The sequence below is a fragment of the Uloborus diversus genome, chromosome 2, assembly GCF_026930045.1.
Source record: "Uloborus diversus isolate 005 chromosome 2, Udiv.v.3.1, whole genome shotgun sequence".
Classification (NCBI taxonomy): domain Eukaryota; kingdom Metazoa; phylum Arthropoda; class Arachnida; order Araneae; family Uloboridae; genus Uloborus; species Uloborus diversus.
In genome coordinates this window covers 180,771,670-180,785,187 of record NC_072732.1, presented here as the reverse complement: position 1 = coordinate 180,785,187, position 13,518 = coordinate 180,771,670, and the positions used below count along the sequence as shown (strand labels likewise).

Below are 13,518 nucleotides of genomic sequence, written 5' to 3'. Positions count from 1 at the left end.
ACCGATTTGAATCAAGTTAAACGAATCACAGTGCAGGAAAACGCTGCACTTGTTGGTTAAGTAGCTGCATGCACGGAAAGGATTTTTCTTCAAGGGGATAAAAATACGGATTTTCACCAAAACGAAGTTTTTGTTTTTCAAAATAACCGAAAATACAGAATTCTGTCAAGATACAGAAAAATCACATGTCTGGTAATAGCGAAATCACTTTTGCCGACTTGATCTTGTGCAACTAAAATTTTCCCTGATTTCTATTTACAAAGAATCACATGTAAATGAGATAAAATACTTCACCAAAGTTGTAATTAAAGCAATGTTTATACCAATCAATCAATACAGATAATTAAAAAAAAAGAAAGTTTTAGGAGCATTCTTAAAAGTTATTTCACATAGTAATTGGTTTAGACTGTATGGAGTTTTATTTGAAACATTTTGTACTGTAACATTAAACACTTCATAAGCAAGTCTTTTCTTTCACAGCCGAAATCTTAATTACTGGATTTTGAAAACTTATTAAAATTACTCACAATAATCATCCAATATTTCTGGAGCATCAAGGATTCTATCAGGAGTCTGAGGTATATGGCGGGTGGCTTTCTTTGTTGAACCAGGGTTTTTCGAAGAACTATACAGGACTTTCAACCCATTAGCATGACCTAGGAAGTAAAATTTAAGCACTGTATGCTTTAAATAATACTTTGATAGTACTTATACTGTAACTAACATTAGTATTAAAATTGGCTTTAAAAATATTTCGTAAATGAGCCTTTTGATAACTATACATGAAAAATCAGCTCAGTAAGTTTAAACCTAAATATTCATCTTGAATTACCTTTTCTTAGTTAAAAACTTTTATTCCTATATTTGTGCAAATTATATTATATCCCTCACTTTTTGAGCAGTCACTAGTAAATGAATTTAGTTAGGCCTTTTTATGTTTTTGTAGTGGCTCACTTTATGTTTCAAGACTCTTTCGTTCACATGGAATTTGGTTTGAAAATAAAACAAAAGATGAGAATTTGAGTAATGAATAAAAATAGTGCTCTTGCATGTAGTGTATATTTTCTTCTAAAAAAACCTTCAAAGCAGAATACTTGACGATGTTCTGCAACATAAAATCATTTGACCAAAATTGTTCTGCAAGTACTTCAAGCGTCGTATACACAAGCATCCAACGTGACCTTTTCCACAATGAGAGCCCTAAATTAAAACCGTTTCATACAAGAGTAAAACTTCGCTGTTGCTATGCATTTCAGTGGAACCTAAACCGATTGAGATTATCCAAAAATATTTTATATGTTTTCTAAAATGCATAGAAAGTACAAAAGTACAAAATTTTATAAAAATCCAAACCTAGTTGTTAAGCGAGGTTTTTTTGGTTAATTTTACATGGCATGAAGGAGCAATTAAAATAATGTTACTAAAAAAATAAATTACTAAAATAACAAATAAAAAGAGTCAAGTTAGGGTAGATTAATAGTAAAACACTTCAAAACTTTCTAAATAATTGAAATATTTTCATGATGCAAAAAGATTGAAATCGCGAACAAGGCACATAATTTTCAGCGATTGACGTGTTTTAATGTTGGCATGTTTCCAAAACATATGTTTATGGAGGAAATTGCAGTGGATGAAGATCGATTGGGGAAATTAGGAAAAGGGGAACCAAAAACGCTAGAAAAATTAGAATCTTTTCAGATTTAGAATATGAAATTTCTGTAGAAACTGCAGATTCGTCTTCCAACTCAAGATAGAATTTTGCGCAAAATCTGTAAACTTCTTTAAGTTCAAAGCAAATCTAAAGTTCCTGCAAATGACCTTTCAAATTCAACAATTTTCACAAGCTTTACGCCAAACTCTCGTAATTTGCGAGAATTTTGGATTTTCTTCTAATTTAAAGAAATCTGCAGAACTTCTGCAAAATTCTATCTTGAGTTGGAAGATATTTGCAGAAAAACTGCAGTTTCTGCAGAAATTTCACAGAAATCTGTAGAAAATTTGTCTGAGTTTTCCCCACACATTTGAACAGAATTGTTCTGCAGCTCAGGCATCTGTTCTGCAAAGTACGTTGCAAATTTAGTAGTATTCTGCTTTGGGAAAAAACTCTGTACAACAGTTAGCACAAATATTTAGATTAATTTATTAGCTACTTGTTTAAGGTCATACAAATAAAATGCACGAAAAGAATGTGGAACGAGCCAGACACTTCTAATCCATTCAATTATCTTATTAATAATATTAGTGTCCATGGGTGTCTATTCAAAAAATAACTTAAAGAAAGAAGAGGGGAAAAAATACACACATAAGAATAATAAGCACTTACAAGGGATCTCATAAATTCATTTTCAAATATAAGGACTAATTTGTACCTAGAAGGACTGCTATGCACCCTGACTGTTAATTATTTGGTACTTAGTAGAGTCAAATTTTTTTTCGGTATAACACTAGCTAATGAATGTCGATTTGGTTTGTAAAAGTTGGTAAAATGCTTTCAGGAGTGAAATATAATTTACTAGCTGCATTGCCCGTCTTCGCATGGTCTACCTTGAAAATAAAAATTGCGTCAAGTGACGTATATTCAACAATCAGGCTTAAATAAATAAACCTCACGCAAAATTTCTCTCCCAAATAATGACGATAGATATTAAAATACTTTTAAGGAACTAAATCAAGAAAGATGGATTTAAAAAGCATAACTATAGAAACACAAAAGAAAATAAGCTCAAGGAAGTAAAATGTGAAAGAAAAAGGTTAACAATTTGAAGGGAAATGAATTTTTTGAACTTGATTTAAAAAGAATTGTAACTTTTTTCCCTTTGGAGTTAGAAGCTTACTTTTTCAACCAAAGGTAGAGTTAGATCTGGAGTAAAAAATGTCACTTTTTCCAATGGTGTCAAAAAGAAAACTGTGGGACAATTCCTTCACTTTTTATTGATTTATTTAATGATGAAAGTAGTGGCTAAATTTCAGCTAAGCCTAAAAAAATTCGAGTTAAAAATTCAAATAATTCCCGCCGTAATCAAGTTGGAGTATTGAAACAAATTGCTTAGAATGCAGAAAATTCTACCCTTTCCAAAGCTATGCAATACTAATGCGTGCAAGCAAATTTTCACCCCCATATTTGGGAATTTATGTGAAAATTGGGCCTAAATTGGAGTAAAAAAAGAACTTCTCATTGAATTTTTTTCTAAATGGTATGCAAATCTTTCTGGTGCTAAAAGAAAGATACTGTGAAAATTTCAGCGAAATCAGCTAGGTAGTTCTCTAATTTTGCGCGTTCACACAAACAGACGCTTTTTGGAGACTTCATTTTATACTATGTAGAGGTAGAGATAATGGAATAGTATCTAAATAAAACATTCAAGAGTTACCTGTTGGAGCTTGTGGAGCTTTATTTTGATATGCAAGAATTCGGAAGTTTGAAATATCTCCATTGAGATTTTCGCTCATCGTCTTTTTATAGTGAGATGACTTTGGACTCAAGTTTTCTTCTCCTTCTCCACCATTTTTAGATAACTATATGCAAACATAGTATAACACATAATACACGTAACAAAAATAAGTGAAGCAATTCAAAAATATAAATCAAAACCAACATGGGGAAAATGCACAAAAATGTTCCTTATCCATGCATGGTTTTTGCCAATTTTAATTAAAAAAAAAAAATACAACTCATTTTTGTTTTAAATAGACTAAACCTGCAAGGTAACTGAAAATGGTTACAATTTTTATTTTATGGAGTTAAAATTACATAATGCAACAGAGTTGAAATATAACAAATGAATAGAAAAAGTAATCTAAAATCTTTATAATCTTTTGAATAAATATTTTGAATATGAATATTGAATACACGAAATGAAAGTGACATATGAATAAAAGGGAGAGAGAAAAGGGTTAACCTCACAGAAAGGCAATTAAAAGAACAAAATACAGACTGAGTCAATGTAAAAGGATTATTTGTGACAATATCAAGTCATCAAAGTAAAGAACAATGACATAATATTATTGAAAGTCAACATAAGTAAAAATTAATACAAACATGGCAAGAAAATAATGAAACCTGGAACAACATTATAGTTTGTTAACTACTGAGATATGAAGATTGACAGTTAATGCTAATTATATGTATTCATTCACTGTCATCCACTTTGTCTACTAAAGTTGAAACTTCCATGAAATTGTTAGATCCCTTACAAAGGATTAGGCAGTTATTGTAACAATTTAATTCTTTTGAAAGATTCTTTTTTTGAATTTCTTTGCTCCATAGAAAAAAAAAACACTATAAAAGTCTTTCAAAAAATATTTCGAGCATTGGTCCTTCTCATAATTTTTTTCTCCCTCGAGATTTTACTTATTTTTACTCTGATCCGACGTTTCAGTTTTGATGGCGGGATGGCGCCAGCTGTACTCGATAAATTTCCAAATTTCTTAAGCAGCAATATATTATTAATTTTTTTTTTGTCATTCAGTAGAAAAAAATAGCTCAATAACTTTTTGAGACACACTAAAGGAGGATAAATACGAATGCCTAGGGAGGTAAAATCCTTACAATGTAAAAAATAAAATTAAAACTAGGAGGCATTGTACAGCCATAGAATTAATGTGTACAGTACAAAAAAAAAAAAAAAAAAAAATTTGGAAAGTCATTTTTGAAAAAAATGAATAGGTTAAGTACTTGAGGATTTTTACTGAGCATTATAAATGAAATATTAATCATGATAGATATCCTTATAATTGAGAATCAAATTTATAAGCCGGGATATTTAAAACAGAAAACGCATGAATTAATATTATCAGGGTTACCAATCTTGGAGAAACAATTTGAGGAGCATCTTTGGTGATTTTGAGGAACAGTTTAAAATTTTGCGGAGCAGGTCTGTATTATGTATAAAAATCAATAAAAATAACAAACCACTTATCTAAAATTGCTTTTTAGCTTCAATAAATTACTTTAAGCACAAGTGTCAAAATACTTATTTTTAAATTAATAAAACAGCTTTAAACACTATTTCAATCTTTGAGTATAAGCATCTTTAATTTCCCATATTTACATGTTTGTTATGATAAAATAGCAAAATTTGAGCTTGAAAACTTTTGGCCGGGAAATGTGGAGCAAATGAATTTCATCGCAGAGCCGCTGAGTTTTGCCGTTTTTTGCGGAGCAGTTGGCAACTCTGTATGATGTAAAAAATTTACAATGAGTAAGGCTTAATAAACTAAAGAGTAAATAAATATACCATGTAATGTCCTAATTCGAATTGCATAGCACTTCTGTTGGGAATAAATCTGTCTCCTTGGGGATGTAAAGGGCTTTTTGAAGTACTGTTATTTCTTCCAGGAGTTAGCCTCTTTACCCAGTCATCTGCAATTCAAAAATTAAAAAACAGCATTAATGGAGAAAAAATCATGAGGACACCAGTTTTTATGAAAAAATACCATGTTTTTCAATAACTCAAAAGAAATGGGTGTGTTCATTCTTTTATATGTGTTAGAAGTAATACTTCTTAAATCCAATTTTTAAAATGAGTATTTAGTTATTTCTCAAAGAATTCTTAGAGACTTTCTTACCGAGTATGAAGCATGGTAAATGGTAAATGTAGATTGACATTCACATCTTTGACATTTTTTGTTGGTGTCTGCAGTACTGTGGTTGTAAAATAATGTTTGAGGGAGGACTCGCCAAAAGAAAACGTCGTTTGAAACAAATTTACATTATGATGTGGCGGCAGTATTGCCAAGCCACTCACTATTTTCGGAGAAGTTTTCTAATCTCGTTTCTGTCAACGCTACCGTCGTCGCAGATGTTTTGATTCCGGCTTGAACAGTTGTCATGTCATGCGTTGACTGGCACAGCCAACCTATGTAAATAATAATAAAACTAAATGATTATCTCGTATTTACCGACTCGCCTTGTGAATCTGCACCCATCGCTCAAAATATTTCAATAAAAAATAAAAATTTTAAAAGGCGGTACAATTTAATATCCAAATGCCTTCCTTTTTTTCAGCTGCATATTTTAGGTAAAAATTACCAGTTAATGTTAAATAGAGATAAATAGAGTATATTTATTGCTATTTAACATTATGAATTATTTTCTGATTAATGTGTAATATTTAAATGACTTTAATATCTAGGTAAATGTAATGTGCAGTCATAGGACTTGAGAAAATCTAAAAAGAAACAAAAATTAAAATCTCCTGATTTTCACTCAAATTAAAATAACTCTTAATATGATATTAGTTGCACTATATATTTAATATAATATCAAATATTTAAATTTGCTTACTGTTCTGGGGCAGGATATTTAAATATTCGGTTTGTCTGGCAAATAGGCAGTATACCGAATACAAACCAAATACAGTCGGACCTCTATATATCGAAGTAGCAAATTGCCGGAAAAAAAATCGATACATAGAAATCTTATTTTATGATAAAAATCTTCTAAAACATTAATAATTAAGGTTAATTTTTGGGTATGAAACCCTATTTCTAATTTATACGAGCATCGGATTAAATGAAAATTAATAATTAAAAAAATTAACAGAAATTACATTTTTGCGCTTTCATACACCTTCATTCTTTGGCAATTCAACTTGATCTGCAACATAAGGGGGAGTTTCGTTTTGAAAATTTAATCGAAAGAAAATTAAAAAATCATTCTACCTAACTTGAATGATTTTTACTGAAGCTAAAATGACTAGGAATGATAATCAACAGAGAAAAGGCATAACTTGAAACTGATTTGATAGTGCTACTGGTTAAAATAAAGATTTGAAATAAACTTGAGGGAATTTAAGAACTCCAGAACGGAACAACGACGTATCTACACACCTCTTAACCCCAGATTCCTTATGAGTTTCATAGCAACCTTTAGTGAACATAATTTTCTCCTGTAACCTTCAGTTTTCATGAGACAAACAGTTAAAAGTGGAAAAAAAAAAAATCTACGAATGTCCCAAATTTTTTTTCGATATATAGAAAGTTTTTCTATGTAATGAACATAGAAATTTGCTAGAATTTCGATCAGGGTTGGGTTTTGGACTGCCCAAAACTGGTTTAGGACAGGACAGGTGGTTTTTACCGTCCAAAACTGTCTAAAACTGTCCAAAAGTGTCCGAAACTGTCTTAAACTGTCCAAAACTATGCTAAAGCTAAAGAGGTGTAATCTAATCAATTTGTATTTACTACAATATTTGTAATGCATAAATAAAAATATTAATGAGGTTTAATTGTTTTTTTCTCCAAAATGTTCATTTAAAAAATATTTTACTTAAAATAAAATGCCAATAACTCTATCACATAAAAACTTCCTTTTGTAACAGTTGGTACAGTCATGAAAGGAAATTCACATTACTATCAAGACAACTAATTTCAGTTCCATTTATAACTCAAAGGACTGTTATTAAATGTACAATATTTTTTAAAAAGCTTCATTTTTTCAATGGTTTTGGCAAATAAATTTTGCGTGATGTTTTAATGAAAATTATTTTTTAAATCTTAGATTAAAGAACAAGAAATTAATAATTAAACACAACTTATATTTTAAAACTTGTGCTATTCTTTTTTTTGGTTCATATTTTTAATATAATACATTCTATATTTATAAGAATTGTCATTTATTGCATTTAAGTCAATTATTGCACTATATTTTGACTACTTTCTTTCGACACATGCATAAATGTCGAAAAATCTGGTTTATGGAAACAAAAAAAATTTAATTTCTACGTAACTAGATTAAAATCTGCTGTATATATAAAAGCTATATATATATATATTTATGCTTGAATGTTCACATTAAATAAATATATTAAATAGTCAAAAAAAAAAAAAAAAAACATAATTTTGACACATTTTGTTCTGTTTTTGATATTTTCTCACAAAATATGGTTTTTCAAAAAATAGTTTTGGACACTTTTGGACACAAGGGTTTTGAACCGGATGGTAAAAACCTTGCCAATCCTGCTTACACATGCACAAGCATAAGTAAATTTGGTTACCCTGATTTCGATATATAGAAAATTTTGATATATGGAGGTTTGACTGTATTTAGAACATCTTTAGTGAAATTCAGTTTTTTCAGAAAATAACAGAAACCCTGCTGCCTCAAAAATTTTCATTCCTAGTACAGTAGCAAACTCCATCAGTTCAGAAGGAAATAAGCAGTCAAAATAATGAACCTGACCTGAACATTGCATGACACAAGGTAACAAATATGTTTATTTCAACATTACAAACCTTTTTTGGGACTAGCATTAGGCTTTGAGACACTCTTATTCACTGATAAGTTCATCAAAGTTGAATTATTACCACAGGAGCTCATGGATAAATCAGGAGATTTTTCCATAGCCTTTCTTTGCCATCTTGGAATTGGTCCTTTGCTTAAAGGAACGTCTAAACTTAAAGCTTTACTAAGTTCATTTTCTAGATTGAAGTTAGCCATAGTGGTACTCAAAACTAAAAGATGGAAAATAAACATAAGACACAAATAAGTTATAGATTTACAACATAAGTAAGACAGAGAAAAGATATTGAAACTAACAGTGACACAGTGGGAAATTTTTCATGAGGGTTTCATAAAGTTTTGGAAATAAAAGGCTGGAAAGTGTAACTTTAGGCCCTTGCATGTGTGTTTATACATATAATTTTGTTGCTTCATGGGAGGGAGTAGGGGTTATGTAAACATATTCAGATTTGAAAAAATCATCTGTTGAAACCCCTTCCTTTTGTGTAACATGAGATGAATTATTGTACTTTTCTGCTTGCAATTGGGAATTTGTGCAAACTAAGAAATAAGTATAAGGGTTAAAGTAAGCAGACAATATTATGTAGCATCAAAACTCTAAAGATTTTGTACCAAACTAGTAAAAAAAAGTTGAAATCCAATTCTTTCTACATATTTACTGTCTGCCTCTTGGTTGTTGATTGGAAAGAGGTTTGCCAGACCTAGATAAAAAACTGCATGCTAAATTACGATTTTCAAAACATTTTCTGCAAAAAAAAAAAAAAAAAAAAAAACCCACTGGCTTCCAAATCCCATATTGCCACCTACAAAAATTATAAAGTTATATATAAGAGTCGAGCGTTGTTACGCAATTCCATTATCTTTTTCAAAAAAATTATAATTACTTTCTTTTGATTATTAACTGAAGGAACCCACAAAACTGACAAAGGAACAGATGTCAACCCATGAAGAAATTAATTTTAAAAATAAATTTCCGACCTGGAGATTTTACAGCCTTGGTGGTTTAGAAATTCAAAGGAAGTAAATCCATTTCAAGGGTATATTTTTCATGGGCTTTTGAATGAGCCTGAAATTAAGACAATCTTATAATTATTTCGAGTAGAAAGAGCCATTTAACGCCACTTTCGGGTCCTGAAATGAAAATTCACACAATTTGGAAATCTTTTGGCATTTGAAACTCCCACGTTCCTTCTGAGGTGCCCAAGTACCTCCCTGCCAAATTTGCTCATGTAGACTGTAGATTTGTGTAGAGAACATTCTTATTTAGATTGTATTTTTAAAATTAAAGAAAATTACTAAAGTATTTAATTTTATTTACTGTTGTTACCTATTGAAGTGGAAAGTATGAGGAATTAAAGATAAAATTTTACAAAACAATTTGGACAATTTTTTAGGTAATAAAATAAAATCACATCAGATGTCACCTTCATGTGACATAGGATGATTTTAATGGGCTTACATGAAATTCTAAGGATTTTTTTTCTTTCCCATAGCTCCTACTCGAGAACCTTGTCATTATGTGACACAGGGTATGCTTGAATAGAGTAATCGGTAAACCAGTGACTAACCAGGTGCATTTTATGAGAGCTACTGGTTAGCTGATCATATGAAAATGTTCTATGGACATTCACCACTGATGTCACCAAATCAACCAACCTATTGCTCTATTTGGACATACCCATAGAGGTGCATCAAACTAAACAGACTCAACACAAATTTCAATGGCACAAACTGTACAATGACCACAACTGTTTTGCAATTTCTTCCACAATAGTGTATGCAATTTTAGTGTATGTAATTTTGCCATTCCTTCTGTGGCTAATTGGCTTTAATATTCTTCAGGTGTGCTCACGAGAACGAGGGTCCATTGGAATCCAAAGTTTTGCGATGGGGGGCGAGGGCGTTATTCCACAGCATTTGAAGGTGGTGCGCTATCGCTTTTGAGCGGTATGGGCAACCCTGCATTCGTCATATTTGAAAAGCTTTTCAAGAAACAAGTTTTGAAAATTCCGCGATATGTTTTAAAAAAAATACATAAGTTAGATAATAAACTTTAAATGCGATGACATAATTACGAAATTCCTAATATATAACATCTCAAGCTTTCATAGACATAGCAAACTAGTGCGGCAACTACTACATATTTACTTAAAAATTGCTGAACGGGCATTAAAATATTGCTCTCAAAATCAGCCACTTACATTTTCAGATTAATTACATTCAAGTTGAATTTATTTTGAGAACCAATAAGTATTTCTTTTGCATGTTACTAAAGCAGCAAAGCAAGAAATTTTAAATATTGGCGGTTGAGTTGTTTTGGTTTTGATTGATGTTCTTCTTCACTTCTCCGTGCTTGAAAGCATACTGTTTAAATCTCAATAAATCAAAAATTGCGATACATATGCTTTAACCAGACTCATATGCTTATCTTTTGTTTGAAAACAGCAATATCTCAGCTGACAGGCTTCTTATTATGCTTTAAAAAAATTTAATAGCACTTTGTATTTGTTAACTGTAAAGTAAACTGTAAAATTTAAACGTAAACAATAAGCACGAAGCACGTGCGGAAATTTATAATTTTATTTTTAGCCTCTATATTTGTTGTGAATGTGAAATTTTGACAATGACGTCGAAAACGAAAAAAATCGAATTTAAAGAGAAGTAGGTTTCCACTGTTTGGAGGAATTTTTTTCCTTCAATCAAATTATTCATAACGATATATGTGGCATTAAGAACCACAAAAGCAATTCAGAGTCCTGCTTGTAGTTCTATTGCAGTTAATTCTCGAGTAGTAGCTTTATTCTCATTGCTAAAATTGTGCACACAATGCGTGTCCTAAACAAGCAACTTTTAAATTTAATTTTGATTCAATGCACTTGCTCTGTGTTCTCTTGTGTCATAAGGTGCACTTGATTCTAGATAGATTGTAGGATTTTAGGGGGTTACATGAATGATTTAAGTTGAAACCATAACTCATAGGAGCTCTTAAATGGCTTTGCACTCAAGGATCCGAGCGAGTCTGTCCCTGGTCAAAGTAGATAGTATTCGCTCACAAATTAGCAGTTTTGTGCTCACGGCCCTTCATTTTTCCAGCTTAGACCATTGAAAGATAGACGAGCCCTCCCATTCATTCGCTATTGCATGCGCTGAAGCAGGAGTAATTATCTCCAGGTGAAAACTTCTAATAATTTTGCCGCTGTGTACCACGTGGTTAAGTCCTTCGATTTTGGCGTGAAATATTAACTCTATTTCTCAATGACTGCATCTTTTAGAGCCATTTTTAAATCGGCATAACTCAACAACGTACTGTTGAAATTGGAAAAAGAAAAAAACTCTTATCCATGAACCAGTAAACTAAGAGCTTGCAGGTGACAGAAAAAAAAATCGCCAAAATATTTCAGGCAGAAGGTAAAAAATAAAAATCGACGACCCCCAAAGCAGAATACTTTACAATGTTCTGCAACGTAAAATCATTTGACCAAAATTGTTCTGCAAGTACTTCAAGTATTGTACGCGAAAAAAACGTGACATTTTCCACAAATTGGGTGTCAAAACTCAAAATCGTTTCATGTAGGTTTTTTTTTAACTGGACTGTTGCTATTTATTTCTGTGGAAATGAGATATTTTCGGAAATATCACAGATTTCAAACAAACGACTAATTATAGAGCACTGAATTTGGAAAATTAGTTGATCATGAAAAAACTATAAAATCAAAAAAACTTCAACAAGGTGTCAAACCTAAACCGATTGAGATTCTTTATAGTGGATGAAGATCTACTGGGAAAGTCTACAAAGGACTTATCGAATCCAACATTGTGAGCTTTCCGAAAAATTATCTTAATTTTCGAGAGTTTTAGATTTTTTTTTCTAATTTTAAGAAATCTGCAGAATTTCTGCAAAAATTCTGTCTTGAGTTGGAAGATATTTGTAGAAAATCTGCAGTTTTTACAGATTTTCTGCACCGCAGTATCTGCAGATTTTCGGCACCACAGTATCTGCAAATTTTCTGCACCGCGGTTTCTGCAGTTTTTTCGTCAACGCGGTTTCTGCAGATTTTCTGCACCGCGGTTTCTGTAGAAATTTCACTGAAATTTGCAGAATTTCTGCAGAAAATTTGTCAGTTTTCCTCTCACATTTGATCAGAATTGTTCTGCGGCTCAGGCATCTGTTCTGCGACGTACGTCGCAAATTTAGTAGTATTCTGCTTTGAGGTCGACGACTATTTAAATCCCTATGAGAATTAGTGTAGCTGTGGCAAAAGGTCTTCCGTCTAAGAACACAGTCACCTGGTCTCCCCTCACTTTCCCTTGCAAAGATTCCTGCGTAAACAACCACTCCCACTTGCTGTATCTATGTCTCAATGATCTAAGCTTTCCAAAGGGGCAGGGGGATAATGAATGCTCACTCATTCTCATTTTTATTGAAAAACAACAAAAAACATACCATGTAAAAGCATGCACTTTTCAAAGCCAGGGGAATAGGATATATGACCCTCCATGGGCGGAGTTAGAAGGCAGGCTTGGAAAGGAGGGAGAGGGGTGGGGGTAATCCCCTTTTAATAATTTGAGACTTACCCCCTTTGAAAGCATTTTAGCCCTCTCAATAGCAAACAAAGACAAATGAAGTTTTTTTTTTTTAATGGAAATTCCGTTAAATTAGTCCTGTTTTCTAATTCAAATAATTTTCCTCTTTTTTTCTCATTTGAATAATCTCATGCCTGAACAGAGCTTTTATTGGTTGCTTGGTGATTGGAATATCAGAGGTTGTTTTCATGTAGGGAAAGCCGTTTTCAATCTAAAGATTTTGTCAAATATATCAATGTTTTGAAACTTCAAAGCCAAAATACCAGAGTCTTTTTCTAATTCATGCTGTAATTGATAAAGTTGAAGCATGCTAGTTATAGTTTGTATTTGAAGATTTTGTTTTGCTAACCTAAAAACCATATACTATCGTTTAATAATGGAAAGAGCATACAGAACATGTTTCTGGATTCATTAACTAAATTATTTGCCCTTGTGTCCGTGTTATGGAAGATTGGTTTGTAGATGGATGCCCTGACAGATCTGGAGAATAAAATCACCAGCAAAAAATTGGTATTTTCAAATTCTTGCCAGGTTTTTAAGTTTGGCCATTTTCTTTAAATTTCGGCAGGTATAAGACTCTTGATAACGGGGCATGAGGGCAAATAATATTGTGTCTCTATGTTTATTTGATTGATACTTATTTCAATTCTTTTTCTTTGTTTCTCTATTCGTGTGGTTTCTTGGTAAGATGT

General features: G+C 31.7%; 1 protein-coding gene across 1 annotated transcript in view; it reads right to left on the bottom strand.

Annotated features, from left to right (window-relative positions):
• LOC129217531 (cell division cycle protein 20 homolog) overlaps positions 1 to 10,546 on the bottom strand; it is a 44,704-nt gene extending 34,158 nt beyond the window's left edge. The window contains exons 1-5 of the mRNA XM_054851848.1: positions 10,444 to 10,546; positions 8,236 to 8,454; positions 5,238 to 5,362; positions 3,372 to 3,516; positions 528 to 656 (exon numbers count right to left, since the gene is read on the bottom strand). Of these exons, the coding sequence (XP_054707823.1) occupies positions 528 to 656; positions 3,372 to 3,516; positions 5,238 to 5,362; positions 8,236 to 8,440 (604 nt within the window). The 5' untranslated portion in view covers positions 8,441 to 8,454; positions 10,444 to 10,546. The remainder of the gene's footprint in view (positions 1 to 527; positions 657 to 3,371; positions 3,517 to 5,237; positions 5,363 to 8,235; positions 8,455 to 10,443) is intronic.
• Between the last annotated feature and the right edge of the window lie 2,972 nt (positions 10,547 to 13,518).